Genomic DNA, 15,626 nt, shown 5'->3' with positions numbered 1-15,626 from the left:
TCTCCAACCCCCCAAATTTTTATACATTAAGTTTACAATTGTAAAATGTTCGTTTTTAGTGGCTTCTGTCCTCAAATGAGGAAATTCTTCTTGCAGACATAAACTGGGCAGAAATGCTCTTATACTTAACATGTCCACCACAAAGCTGGACCCTCTAGAGTAGAATGAGAGTGACAAGAATACTTAATCCAGAGCTGGACGTGGTGGCACATGCCTTTAATCCTGAGACTACAAAGTGAATCCCAGGTCAGCCTGGGTTAGGGAGAGAGACCCTACCTTGAAAAACCACATTAAAAAAAAAAAAAAAAGCCGGGTGTGGTGGCACATAATACTAGCACCCCCACCTCCCCAAAAAACTTCGTAGTTTACACAAGTTTGGATTATTTTTTTCTCATCCCCTAGGCTGATGTGAAACTCTGTAGCCCCAGGCTAATCTCAAACTTGCTGATCCTTCCACCACAGCCTCCCAATGCTGACTAAGGGTGTGCACCACACCTGGCTATAGGTTCTTTGCACAGAGACGGTAGGGACCGGAAAGACAGAGACTTAAATGTGAACAGGATCAAAACTATTCCGGGTAGCCTAAGGACCCCGGTTCGAGACTCGGTTCCCCATGTCCCACGTTAGCCAGATGCACAAGGGGGCGCACGCGTCTGGAGTTCGTTTGCAGAGGCTGGAAGCCCTGGTGCGCCCATTCTCTCTCTCTCCCTCTATCTGTCTTTCTCTCTGTGTCTGTCACTCTCAAATAAATAAATAAAAAATTAAAAAAAAAAAAAAACTATTCCGGGAAGGGAATTCCAGGGGCCCAAGTCTGATGATCAGAAGCAACTCTTCTCTGGCTGTACAAGGGCACAGCTCTGCTCTGTAGGAAAGAAACTGTTAGTCACAAGACAGCACCACTTCAAAACCCACTCCTGTTGGGGATAGTTACTGTATCGGATGGTTCATGTACACTTATTTGATTCATTCTTCAAACTCTCCTAAAGCAAGATGGTAGCTTCAAGGGCCCTAAGAAACTCACCTTAAGTTGCAGTGCTGACAAATGACAGCTAAAATTCCATCCACCAGCCGCTCTTCCTACTGCGCCATGCTGAGCTGCTGTTTCTCACGGGGGCACAGTATCTATCTATACCAAGAACTACTATTAATTCACTTCTCTGATTCTCCCTTGATTCTTGGCAAGGCAATGCCAAGTTTCCTGTCCCAATGCTTTTCACCCTTTCCTTCACTAGAATATTATCTGCCATGCCTCTTCTAGACAGAAAGACCCACAGCTGATTGTAAAAGTTTTGTTATAAAACGTTTAATGTTAACCTACAATACAATGTAAACCTTTATGAAAAAAATTTGAAGTACACTAGATTTCTTTAGGCAACTATCACGTTAAACTATTCAGGGTGCAGTACAAGTCGGGGTACTACATCCTGTGTGGATGGACTTTCTGTTGCTGCATTCCTCACAAGTCCTAAGAAGAAAGACAGTTGTAAGGTGGAGCTCCTTGTTCAAGCACCAGGCGATAGTACTCCCGACTGCACTCTGGGGATGTCACTCCTCAGTTCTCTTCTGAAATTCCTTCCTTGGCCTTGGCACCAGTAGCAATTTTCATAATAACTGCTCAGTTGAAGATTCTAGGATTGTTTTAAGCTTTTTAAGAGAGATTCTCCTCCTGCCATCTCTTCTCTGAGCCCCGTGATGGAGGCAACCAAGGAGAAGTATTTGCTGCAGGGAATTCTGCAGCAGCGGAAGGTGAGAAGGGACCCACTGAAGCTGTAACAATCCAGCTGAACCCAGTTGGGTACCTTTGCTTGGTCATTCCCCACGTTATTCAGCTGAATCTACAGCTTCAGTTTGGGAACATGAAAACAAAACTTGGAGCGGGTGTTCTTACGGTGGATGACATGCCCCGTGGAAACAGCCGCCGGAGCATTCCAAAGGCAAGCTGGAAACCAGAGCAGATGCTGCGGGTCACTGCTCCCCAGTGCTGCTTCTTCCTTGCCAGGTCCCATCACACTCATGGAGGTCTTTGGGAGTAACGCAGGTTGTGCTGCCATTAAGTGATTAATGTGTAGCCTCTGTTTTACCTAGGAGGGAGGGAAATGGCACCCAGGCAGCAGCAATAGGGTCAAGAAGACAGGCACAGGGGCTAAGCAAAGCAGAATGGTTTCAATAAACCAGGAAGCCTGGCATCATGGTGCAGCCTGTACTCTTAGCACTTGGGAGTTGGAGGCAGGAGGATCACTGGTTCAAGGCCAGCCTTGGACACATAGCAGGTTTGAGGCCAGTGTGGGTGACAAGAGAACCTGTCTCTAAAAAATGGGGGGTGGGGAAAGTAGACTAAAGAGGGGCATGTACTTCTCAAGCCTCCAGTAAATGGACAATGTGTCCCAAAAGATGCACTGACCTTATCTTAACATCCATTGCAGTTACCAAAGGCAAGAGGTGTCAAGCACGAATTACAGGGATTATGAAGGGGGAAAAGTCAAAACTTCCCCAAGTAGATATGAGACCATTACCTACCCAGCCTAACGAAGGTCCTGAAACACTTCTGTGTGCTGCCAGAGCAATGTGAATTGAGAACAGGGAGGGAGGCTCTAAGGAAAAACATGCGGCTGCATGGTTGTCAGTGAGATGTGGACTTCAACTAAGGTTGAGTGGAGAACAGGTGACCTGGTGTTTGTTCACTCTAGACCCATTTTATGACAAGTCAGGCGTGGTTTCACACATGACACTTTGAATAGCAGGAACCAAATGAAGTATGGAATGGAAAGCAGGCAAATACAGAGCTGTCCTAGAGGTGCTGACGACCCTGTGCTCAGGCCACTGGGAAATTCTCCAGCTTCCCAAGTGACTTCCAGGAACCGTACCCTCCAACAAGACAGGGCTGCAGAGAGCAAGTGTAGTACTACTACTGAAAGGAGGGCTGTTAGGTTTAGCTAAATAAGAGACTTTTGGAGGTGACAAACTTTGCAAGTTAAGCTTTAACTGGAATGGATGACCCGCATTTACAGCACGCTAGAAACTACGCTAACTTCAGAGGGCTGCATGTTACAAGTCCACATTCTGGAATTTTGTCAGTGCGCACTGGCATTTGCTAAGACTCAAGTGATCTATTACTGTAAACTCAACCTCAGATAAAACATTGAGTTAAAAACCAAAAAGCATAGAGAGCCGGACATGGTAGTACACGCCTTTAATCCCAGCACTTGGGAGGCAGAGGTAGGAGGATCACAGTGAGTTCAAGACCACCCTGAGACTACATAGTGAATTCCAGGACAGCCTGGACTAGAGTGAAACCCTACCTCAAAAAACCAAAACCAAAACCAAAACTAAAAAAAAGCGCACATTAAGAGGGAAGACAAAAAACTGCCCCTGGCAAAAAAAAAAAAAAAAAAGTGAGAAAGTGCCTTCCAACAACGTACACAGGTTGGGAATCTTACCTTGTTTCACGGCTTCTGTTTCTATCCTTAAAATACCACTACCACCCTTCCACAGAGACTGGCAGGGCATCTGCAGGTAGACCTTGCCAAGCTCCCCGATGGACCCTGCTAGTCCCTTGCAAAGGCAATTCAGAATTCAGAAAGCTGGAAAAACAGCACGCGCATTACAAGAGGAATGAAGAACTGCTATCCTTTGGTTCAGACCCTTCACCACTGCCTGGGAGATTTCAAGGAAGAGATGAGGGTGTAAATAACTGCACACCAATATACGAGTATAACCTGTACACACGTGTCTTCCCACTCTTCCAAGTGGGGCTCACAGGTGACAAGAATAGACAGCAAAAATTGGACCAAAATGAATGACCCCCTTAGGAACATGAGAGGGGCAATGGCAGAAATAAGCACAGACTAGCCCGGGGCACCTTTATTACACTGTGTGGGCCAAGGAGCCCGGGGCGTTGGTTCTTTATCAAATAAAATAAAGGAAAAAATACACCTATTATCAGCCTCACTCCTTTGGTCATTACAAAGCAAGAAAAACAATTAGTTATTCTTAAACTGTGGTTCAGAGAACATCTCTGTTCTCTGCTTCCTCTTCCTCCAGAGGTGGAAGAAGCAGGTCCTTAGGAGATGCTGCTGTAGCTGGTTGATGGAGGTTTTTCACTTTTATTTTCTATAAAAGCAAGAGTAAATGAAGTAGTGGGAATGTCCCATCTCCCACTCGGGACAGTGGACGGGTTGGAGATGAAGAGTCTCGGCTGGCTGGAAGGTGTGTGACAGAGGCTGTGGGAAAGGAGGGCTTGCCGAGCAGGTACGTTCACTGCTAACCCTGCGCGCACGTACACACAGGCTGTGACTCTTGCAGGCAGCATGGTTTCTGATCCTTCCTTAGGATGCAGCAGTCTTTTAAAAAAAATATTGTATTATAATAATAATATGAATTTATCTCTCTCTCTTTTTTTTTTTATCTGTTTTTGTTTTCCATTTCTTTTAGGGATTAGGGCAGGAGGGGAAAGGAAGAAAAAGTGTCATTCGTCTGTTAGGTCCTGAACAAAAAGAACTTCTGTGTGGCTGAGTCCTGCCTCCTGCAGTGTGGGGGGGTTGGGCCATTCCTCTGAAGGGACACAGGGCAGTACCCGCCTTGGAAAATTGGCTTCAATCTGAAACTTTTCAGGGCTTTCCTTCAAGGAGAATAAGAAGTCATGGATTACCTGCAGAAGTCACACAGAAAAAAGAATGGCAGTGAAAAAGAGACATATATACCACTATGACATCAAATATACCACACCTCTCCTACTTTAGGTGTTTCTAGGTCCCTTCGAAAATATGTGCAGCAACCCTTTTCAAGAATCTATGGGGAACTGGAGAGATGGCTTAGCTATAAGACACTTGCCTGCAAAGCCAAAGACCCAGGTTCAATTCGCTAGTACCCATGTAAAGCCAGATGTAGAAAGTAGTTGGTACATGTGTCTGGAGTTCATTTGCAGTGGTTAGAGGCCCCAGTGTACCCATTCTATCAATCTCTCTTTCAAATAAAGAAATGACCCAGATATGATCTCCTAGAATTCATGTAAAATCAGATGCACAAAATGGCTCATGTATCTGGAGTTCATTTGTGTGGCAAGAGGCCTTGGAGTGCCCATTCTCTCTTCTGCCACCCTGCTTGCAAATAAATGTTTTTTTTGAATGGGCTGGAGGATGGCTCAGTGGTTAAAGGCACTTGCTTGCAAAGCCTGATAGGCCCTGGTTCTAGTCCCCAGTACCCACGTTAAACCAGATATACAATGTGGCACATGTATCTGGAGTTCCTTTGTAGTGGCAGGAGGCCACTCTCTCTCTGCTTCTTTTTCTCTATGTCTATATATATATTGTAATTTTTTTTGAGGTAGGGTCTCACTCTAGCCCAGGCTGACCTGAAATTCACTATGCAGTCTCAGGTTGGCCTCAAATCCATGATGATCCTCCCACCTCTGTCTCCTGAGTGCTGGGATTAAAGGCGTGCGCCACCATGCCCAGCTATGTATAGCATTTATACAAGCCCAATGCTAGACCTTGTCTGAACTGATCCAAATGCCTGATATAAAATGAAACAATTTATACTTAGAAATAATCAAAAAGTTACAAAAAATCTGGAAGTGTAGCACATGAAACAAGTTGTGACTGGCCAACATGGTGTTCCATCACCCCAGAATACATGTTATTTTGTAGTATTTTAGCTGTCTCAAAATTGGGGGAAAAAAAAAAAAAAAAGCCAGGTGTGGTGGCACACATCTTTAATCCCAGCATTGGGGAGGCAGACATAAGAGGATTGCAGAGAGTTCGAGGCCACCTTGAGACTACATAGTGAATTCCAGGTCAGTCTGAACTAGAGTGAGACCCTACTTAGGCCAAAAAAAAAAAAAAAAAAAAAGTTTTTGTGTGTGTAATGTAGTGTGGGTTGTGTATATGCCCATGTGGAGCCTGTGTGCTCACCAGTAGCAGAGTATACTCCTTCAACCCTTCTGATCTGAGCTGGAATCTTCCTGATACTGCAGCTTGCCACTGTTTTATGAGCTCCAGCAATTCTTGGATCTTTGCTCCCCTACAACACTGGGACTGCAAGTGTGTGGGTGGCCATGCCAAACTGTTTCTGTGGGTCCTGATGACTGAACTTGAGCATCAGTCTCTCAGGATTCTTCAGGCCCTCATGCTTGCCTAAGAAGTGTTCTGAACCATTAAGCCATCTCTCCAGGACAAAATTAGGATATTTAACTTATGTACCACCACCAAAATATAATATATATAGTCATCTTTTCAATATTCATGGAAAGATTATTCCAGGATAGTATCCCATTCACTATTTAGTATAACTTGTACATATTCTCCTGTATCCTTTAGTTCATATTTGGTGGTTTGAATATAAAATGTCCCGCGTTGCCTTATGTGCTTGAATATGTGATCACCAGATGGTGGCACTGTTTAGGAGGTTTATAAGGTTTTTAGGAGGGAAAGCCTTGCTGAAGGAAGTGTCACTAGGCGGAGGACTTGAGGTGTTAGAGCCCAGCCTCACATACTGCAATCAGCTCACTTTCCTTACTTCCTCCTTGCTGATTGTGAAGACATGACCATCTGCTGTCTACTCCTGCCTTGATGAAACTTCCCCTCAAAAGTGTAAGCTGGAAATAAGCCCTTCCATAAACTGCTTCTAAATGGGTGTTTTGTTCCAGCAATGTGAAGATGAAGAAAAATATGATGATGTTTAAATTAGTTATTATACATTAAGGGAATAAAATTCTTTGTAGGACTGGAGAGAGATGGCTTAATGGGTAAGGCACTTACCTGCAAAGCCAAAGGACCCAGGTTAAATTCCCCAGGACCCACATAAGCAAGATGCACAAGGGGGCACATGTGTCTGGAGTTCATTTGCACTGGCTAGAAGCCCTGTGCACCCATTCTCTGTCTGCCTCTTTCTTGCAAATAAAGTTAAAAAATATATATTCTAAGTAGCCGGGTGTGGTGGTGCACACCTTTAATCCTAGCACTCAGGAGGCAGAAGCAGGAGGATCGCCGTGAGCTCAAGGTCACCCTGAAACTATATAGTGAATTCCAGGTCACCATGGACTAGAACAAGACCCTACCTTGAACCCCCCCCCCAAAATAAACAATTTTACGTCAATTACTGCTGTATTGCATTGTCTAAGGAATGACTGGGAGGGCGGGGAGGGGGCTCAGAGGTCGGCAGCGCCAGTGGGAGCGGGAGAGTCGAGCTCTAGTGCGCTCAGAGCCCCCGGCGCTCGTGCTTGCATTTGCTATTAAGGCACCTGCCCAGACCAAATCAGCTTTTCCAAGAGAGGATTAATTTTGGCTTTAAAAAATATTTTATTTATTTGAGAGGCAGAGAGAGAGAGAGAGAGAGAGAGAGAGAGAGAGAGAAGGAGAGAGGGAGAGAATGGGCACACCAGGACCTCTAGCCACTGCAAACAAACTCCATCTGACTTTACATGGATACTGAGGAATCAAAGCTGGGTCCTTTGGGTCTTAACTGCTAAGCCTTCTCTCCAGCCCTCCAAATATTTTAAGTGGTTACAATTCCAGAATTTAAATCCATGCTACTTTTAGCCCATACATGGATTTATAAACTTCTCGTATTTTATCTATAACTGCATTTTCTGACTCTCCAATGTTCACTAACACCAACTTTTTCTTACAGAATTTATTGTACCTGTCAATTTAAAAAAGCAACATGCAATTCCTGATATACACAGAAATGAGCTTTTGTTACAAACACCATAAATAAGTTTGAGTGTTTACTTTGAGCCAGGTATAATATTTAATACCTTATGTAAAAATCTAATAATCCCATTACAGAACACTGATTACACCAGATTTACAGATGAAGAAACTGAGGCTTGGAGACTAAGAAAACAGACCAAGGAAATGCATCAAGTAACTATAAAAGAATGAGAATCTGATCCTAATTCTATGAGACTCAGCAGTCTTGGCTTCTAACTACTTCCCTACAGCAGCAACAAGTGCTATAAGATACACAAGGAAGCCTCAGGCAGTAAGGCCTCTTATGTGCACACGTGTTCAACTACATGTGACTTACATTTGAAAGTGCAATTCAGTGCTTCTAGGTCACTGGAAATAGAAATGATTGTGCAGAGTATAAGTTTTGGGTGGGATTCTGAAGTCAATGCCAGAATGGAACATGTAAAAGCCTTTCAGCCTCAAACACACAAGGCTCTCATAAGACTTTCTTAAAGGGAAGAGAAAGGAAGGGAGGAGGGTACTTAATAGGTTGATATTGTATATATGTAAGTACGATGATTGTGATGTATGATGGAGAATGGAATTTCAAAGGAGAAAGTGTGGGGGTGGAAGGGAATTAACATGGATATTTTTTTATAATCATGGAAAATGCTAATAAAAATTAAAAAAAAAAAAGACTTTCTTATGTCTCCTTTTTGTCTTGTTTTTTTGAGATAGGGTCTCACTCTAGCCCAGGCTGACCTGGAACTAACTCTGTAGTTCCAGGCTGGCCTTGAACTCACAGCCATCCCCCTACACCTCTGTTCCCAAAAGCTGGGAATAAAGGTGTGTGCCACCACACCCAGCTCCTAAGGTGACTTCTTAGCATAACTCAAACATCATGATGAAAGAAAACTTTAAAAATTACTTTGATCTGTGTGCAAAGAATTGGAATTTTTAAAAAGTACCAAGTTCCTAAAATTCAATAAAATATTTTTATTGAGGGAGGGAATTACCATGGGATATATTTTATAATCATGAAAAATGTTAATAAAAATTAAAAAAAATATTTTTATTAATTAAAGAAATAAATAAATAAAAATAAAAACTACTTTGAGGTTTTAGGAGATGGTTCAGCTCTTAAGTTCACTGTTTTTTTGTTTTTGTTTTTGTTTTTGTTTTTCAAGGTAGAGTTTTACTCTAGCTCAGGCTGACTAGAATTCACTATGTGGTCTCAGGTTGGCCTCAAATTCACAGCAATCCTCCTACCTCTGCCTCCTGAGTACTGGGATTAAAGGCTTGTGTCACCACGCCCAGCACATTCTTTTTTTTAAAATTTTTAATTTATTTTTATTCATTTATTAGAGACAGAAAGAAGCAGAGAGACAGACAATAGGCACACCAGGGCCTTGAGTCACTGCAAACAAACTCCAGATGCAGCATCACCTTGTGGATCTGGTTTATGTGGGTCCTGGGGAATTGAACCTGGGTCCTTTGGCTTTGTAGGATAATGCCTTAACTGAGCCATCCTTCTAGCCCCTGAGTTCACATTATTAACACCTATGTAAAATCTGGGCAGAGCAGTGCATACCTGTAATCTAAAGGCTACTGATGGGGGAGACAGCAGGATCCCTGAGGTTTGCTGGTTAGTTAGTGTCAAATTGGTGAGTTCCAGATTCAGAGAGAGACCTTGTCTAATAAAATAAGGTAGCAAGCAATGTCAATCTCTGTGTCAATCTCTGACACACACACACACACACACACACACACGCACACACACACACACACACACACACACTTGCTTTGATCTGACAGCCAGGGCTGAAGTAACCATCAGTAGTTCACTGCATTCACTATCATACCATCTGTTTTCCTCTCTGATTATCAGAGTAGCAGATACACTAACAAATCTTAGAAGAATCTGTAAAACCTTTTAAAATATTTTTATTTTTTATTTTTATTTATTTATTTGAGAGCGACAGACAGAGAGAGGGAGAGAGAGAGAGAGAGAATGGGCACACCAGGGCTTCCATCCACTGCAAACAAACTCCAGATGTATGCGCCCCCTTGTGCATCTGGCTAACGTGGGTCCTGGGGAATCGAGCCTCAAACTGGGGTCCTTAGGCTTCATAGGCAAGTGCTTAACTGCTAAGCCATCTCTCCAGCCCTGTAAAACCTTTTAAACCTATAGCCAGATCCTACAAATATCACCTCACACAGGTTGACTTACCGTTAGAGACTGTGAAAAGTGGAATCGCCTCTCTACTCGAGAATCATTAGGTAATTTGAAAATGATCTTGACACTTTCAGGGTCATCAGGGGAAGGCTCAGGAGGCAGGCGTTCCAACTTCCTTTCCTTTTCCTCCTGTAAGTTCTTTAGAAACACAGAAAAAAAACAAGGCTATGGCTCATACAGGGAAACAATGGCCAGTTAGGTTTCAGTGCACCGAGAAGAAAAATCAATGACTAATTACTGTACGAAAATCCTCTTGGCAAGAAACAAGGGACAACCCTATTGTGTCATAGGTATCACCAATTTTGTTTAGGTGTTAAGTATCTGAAGAAAATGGGAATGACTAAAACAGCCTGGCTCTGAGCAAGTGGTGAAACAAGATGGTGAAGGAAATACCCATGGGCTTATACTGGTACTAAGAATGAGTATGGAAAGGAAAACTCAAATCACCCATAATCCCAACACAACTTTTTCCTTTTACACATGAACAAAGATGGGGTGCAGTCTCGTCTCAGCCAGCACAGTAGAGGCACGCACAGCACATCACCTGACGCCGCCTCTCCTCGGCCAGCTTCTGTTGCTGCACCTCCTCCTCCTTCCTCCGCTTGCGCTCTCGCTCCTCACGCTTCTTCCTCTCCTTCTCCTGGTCGGCTCTCAGAGAGGCCAGGTAGGCCTCATCCTGTTGCTGTCTCAGCACTTGAGTCTGATTCCTTTCTTCTCTGGATAATGATCAAAAGCACAAAAATAAAATCACTCAATTCACACAGCTGTTTCCCATCCCCCTCTCTCCTTCACGGTGCTGGAGATGGAACCCAAAGCCTCATACCTGTGAGGGAAGTGCTCTACCACTGAACCACATCCCTAGCTCATGCATTCTCTCTCTTCTCCCTCTCCTCTTGCTCTCTAACTTGAGATTATTTTTAGCCTCAGAAGTACTGAAATTAGACATATGCCCATCATGCTTGGCTTCTGTTTTTTTCTTTGTGAAAGAATCTCATGTATTCCAGGCTAGCCTTGAATTTGAATTTGACCTTGAATTTCTAATCCTCCTGAGTGCTGGGGTTAGAAGGAGCACGCCCCCTCACTTGATTTATGTGGTGCTGGGGACCAATCTTAAGGTTTCTTGCATGCTGATGCAAGTGTTCCACCCACTTAGGAATAGGCCCTAGATCCATTTTGTTTCATATTGAAAATATGGGGCAGAATTATAAAAGCAGAGAATGGGCAGAATCAGAATGAGCCACCATCACCATCACAACCACCACCACCACCACCACCACCACCACCACCATCATCATCATCATTATTATTTTCGTTTTTCAAGGTAGGGTTTTGCTCTAGCCCAGGCTGACCTGGAATTCATTATACAGTCTCAAGGTGGCCTTGAACTCATCATCATCATCATTATTATTATTATTTTGGTTTTTCAAGGTAGGGTTTTGCTCTAGCCCAGGCTGATCTGGAATTCATTATACAGTCTCAAGGTGGCCTTGAACTCATAGCATGCACCATCACACCTGGCATGTTAAGAGTCATTCTTTCCTCAGTTTATTTCTGGCAAAAACAGAAATAGCAAGCTTTCCTCTTGTTTTATAACTTTTGTTTTTGAGGTAGGGGCTTGCTCTAGCCAGGCTGACTCAGAATTCTATGTAGTCTCAGGCTGGCCTCAAACTCACAGCTTACCAAATGATAGGATTAAAGGCATGTGCCACCATGTCAAGCTCTCCCTTTGTAACTATTTTTGAAAATATTTTTATTTATTTATTCGAGAGAGAGGAAGCAGATAGAAACGGGGGGGCCACATGAGGGCCCTTAGCCACTGCAAACAAACTACAGACGCATGTGCAACTTTGTGCATTTGGGTTATGTGGGTGGAAGTTGTCAATAATAAATAAAGTTGTCAATAATAAATAAACAAATATATATATGTAATCTGGGTGTGGTGGCATATGCCTTTAATCCCAGCACACAAGAGGCAGAGGTAGGAGGATCGCCATGAGTTTGAGGCCACCCTGAGATTAAATAGTGAATTTCAGGTTAGCCTCAGCTAGAGTGAAATCCTACCTCAAAGACCAAACACAAACAAACAACAACAACAAAATATATATATATAGAGAGAGAGAGAAAAAAATCTGGACTCAAGAAGCAGGTCAGGCCAAGTGTGGTGGCACATACTTTTAATCCCAGTACTTGAGAAGCAGAAGTAGAAGGATCACCATGAGTTCGAGGCCACCCTGAGACTACACAGTGAATATTCTAGGTCAGCCTGGACTAAAGTGAGAGCCCACCTCAAAAAAAAAAAAAAAAAAAAAAAGTTAATAAAGGAAGACAGCTGATACACTCTCTGGACCCCACACTTATATGAGTATGTGCACACACACGCTATATACACGCCAAAGTAAGACAATGAAAAGAAGATTAATGCAATAACTATATGCTACATATAAACATGCAAAAAGCTTATAAAATAGAATCATTTCAATTTATAAAATATAGAAATTATAAAAATACTAAAAAAGTGTGAAATTATGATATGTATATAAAGCCCCTCTCTATAAATGTCCTTTTTTTGTTTGTTTATTTGCTTTTTTTTCAAGGTAGGGTCTCACTCTAGTCCAGGCTGACCTGGAGTTCACCCTGTATTCTCAGGGTGGTCTTGAACTCACAGCAATCCTCCTACCTCTGCCTCCCAAGTACTGGTATTAAAGGCATGCGTCATCATGCCTGGCTAAATGTCTTATTTTGTTTGAGCAAGATCTCATTTTAGCCCAGGCTGACTTGGAACACTGTCTGTATTCCAGGCTGGCCATAAACTCATAGTGAGGAAATTTTCTTCCCTCAGCCTTCTGAGTGCTGGGATTATAGGCATAAGACCCTATACCTAGCTTTATACAAGTTTTTATCTACAGTTTCTAGCTCTTAACACCTTCTCCAAGGCAAGCCATAGAAATGAGAACTTTGCTTCTAATTGTTGAATAAAACACATTCTAAATCTTCCCTTGGTTTTCTATTTTGGAGCAGATTAAAAATATTCTCTGGGGCTGGCAGGATGGCTTAGTGGTTAATATGCTCACCTGCAAAGCCAAAGAACCCAGGTTCAATTCCCCAGGACCCATGTGAACCAGATGCACAAGGTGACACCTGCAACTGGAGTTCATCTGCAGTGGCTGGAAGCCCTGGAACACTCATATATTTTCTTTCTCTCTCTCTCAGCCTCTTTCTCTCAAATAAAAATAATTTAAAAAAAATTCTGGGCTGGAGGGACAGCTTGGTGGTTAAGGTGCTTGCCTGCAAAGCCAAAGGATCCAGGTTCAATCCCCCCAAGACCCACATAAGCCAGATGCACAGGTAACACATGCATCTGGAGTTCATTTGCAGCGGCTGGAGGCCCTGGTGCACCCATTCTCTCTTGCTCTCTCAAGTAAATTAAAAAAAAAAAAAAATTCTTTGGGCTAGAGAGATGGTTTAGCAGTTAAGGCACTTTCCTGTGAAGCCTAAGGACCCAGGTTTGATTCCCAGTACCCATGTAAGCCAGATGCACAAAGCGGCACACACATTTGGATTTGTTTGCAGTGGCTGGAGGGCTTGGCACGCCCATTCTCTCACTCATTCTCTATCTGCCTCTTTCTCTCAAATAAATGAAATATTTAAAAAATTCTCTGAGCATAACTAAAATATATAAATAATGATTTATGCTAACAGGCTACCTTGTTTGATTCTAAATATCAATACTTCTTTTGGTTATATGCTTAAGGCTTACAATATTCATCTGTTAACACTGACTTATGCCTCCTTCCAATAGGAAAAGATCCTCTTGTACTAGCTTCATAATGATCATAATGGTAACTATTAATCTTTTATAAATGCTACTCCAGGGTCGTTAGAGGGATTGCTTAGTTAAAGGTGCTTGCTTGCTAAACCTGATAGCCAGGTCTTGATTCCCCAGTACCCACATAAAGCTAGATGCACAAGGTGTCATTTGTGTCTAGACTTTGTTTGCAGTGGCATGAGGCCCAGAAGCACCTATACTTTCTTGCTCTCTTAAAATTTTATTTTATTTCATTTTTATTTATTTGAGAGAAACAGAAAGAGGCAGATAGAGAGACAGACAATGGGAGCCAGGACCTCCAGCAGCTACAAATGAACTCCAGACACATGCACCACCATGGGCATCTGCCTTACGTGGATCCTGGGGAATCAAACCCAATTCTTCTGGCTCTGCAGGCAAGTGCCTTAACTGCTAAGCTATCTCTCCAGCCCACTCTCTCTTTCTTAAATAATGACTTTTTTTTTATAGCTTTTTCAAGGTAGGGTCTCTAGCTCATGCTGACCTGGACTTCAATATGTAGTCTCAGGGTGGCCTCAAACTCACAGTGATCCCCCTACCTCTGCCTACCAAGTGCTGGGATTAAAGGTGTGGACCACCACACCTGGCTTGAAATAATTTTAAAAAAGATTTTTTTTTTTAACTTATTTAAGAAAGAGAGAGAGAGAATGGGCATGCCAGGGCCTCTAGCCACTGCAAATGGATGCCAGATACATGCACCACCATGTGCATCTGGCTTATGTGGATTATGGGGAATCGAACCTGGATCCTTAGGTTTCGCAGGCAAACTCCTTAGCCACTAAGCCATCTCTCCAGCCCTAAAAAATAATTTTTGTTTTGCTTTGTTTTGTATTTTTGAGGTAGGGTTTCCCTCTAGCCTAAACTGACTTGGAATTAAGTCTCAGGGTGGTCTCGAATTTAGGGTAATCCTTCTACCTCTGCTGCCCAAGTGCTGGGATTAAAGGCATACACCACCACACCCAGCTTCCAGTCCTCAATTGTTTTGTTTTATTTTACATCAGTAGGAAAGAGTGTGAGAGAGAATTGGCATGCTGAGGCCTCCAGCCACTGTAATTGAACTCCAGACACATGTGCCACCTTGCGTGCTTATGTCACGTTGTGCTTAAGTGGAACCTGGAGAGTCAAACAGAAGTTCTTATGCTTCACAGGCAAGTGCCTTAACCACTAAGCTATTTCTCCAGCCTCCTAAAAGTTTTTAAGAAAAATAAATGTTGGGGTTGGAGAGATAGCCCAGCAGTTAAGGTGCTTTCCTGAAAAGCCTAACAACCCAGGTTCAATTCCCCACTACTGGTATAAAGCCAGATGCACAAAGTGGGACATGCAACTAGAGGCCCTGATGCACCCATTCTGTGTGTGTGTGTCTCTCTCTCTCTACTTTCAAACAAATAAAATATTTTTCATAAAAAAAATAAATGCTAAGCCAGGCATGGTGGTGCATGCCCTTAGTCCCAGCACTCGGGAGGCACAGGTAGGAGGATTGCTGTGAGTTCAAGGCTATTCTGAGACTACATAGTGAATTTCAGGTCAGCATGGGCTAGATTGAGACCCTAACTTGAAAAAAACAAAAAATAAATAAATGCTTATAAATGGTACTCCTGGTTCAAAAAAAAAAAAACAGACCAAAGAAAAGGCCCTATACACAGATGGTTATGAACCAGACTGGTTCACAAAAAATTTTTGCAAAAGCAGATACACAACAGTGGACACTGCAAGCCTTATGTTTGGCCAGCCAGGCCAAATGAGTCAATGGGTGCAATAGTGGCGCGTCAGTTATGGTGGAAACCAACTGCCCTCTAATTGGACTAGAGGCCCATTCCATGGGAGGGAATACATCCCTGATACTGAAAACCTACAACAGGGGTAGTTATGAGCCCTAGGG

The 15,626-nt window shown here is 42.9% G+C and overlaps 1 protein-coding gene across 2 annotated transcripts in view; it reads right to left on the bottom strand.

Moving 5' to 3' along the window:
* Positions 1-1,287: 1,287 nt before the first annotated feature.
* Faf2 (Fas associated factor family member 2) overlaps positions 1,288-15,626 on the bottom strand; it is a 65,485-nt gene continuing 51,146 nt past the window's right edge. For both annotated transcript variants that reach the window (XM_045152744.1, XM_045152745.1), the window contains 3 exons: positions 10,448-10,619; positions 9,898-10,041; positions 1,288-4,648 (listed from right to left, as the gene is read on the bottom strand). In XM_045152744.1, coding sequence (XP_045008679.1) covers positions 4,466-4,648; positions 9,898-10,041; positions 10,448-10,619 — 499 coding nt within the window. In that variant the 3' untranslated portion in view covers positions 1,288-4,465. The remainder of the gene's footprint in view (positions 4,649-9,897; positions 10,042-10,447; positions 10,620-15,626) is intronic.

Source organism: Jaculus jaculus, chromosome 6 (genome assembly GCF_020740685.1).
Source record: "Jaculus jaculus isolate mJacJac1 chromosome 6, mJacJac1.mat.Y.cur, whole genome shotgun sequence".
NCBI classification, from domain to species: domain Eukaryota; kingdom Metazoa; phylum Chordata; class Mammalia; order Rodentia; family Dipodidae; genus Jaculus; species Jaculus jaculus.
Note: the sequence above shows the minus strand (reverse complement) of the source record. Positions and strands in the feature narration are given on the sequence as shown.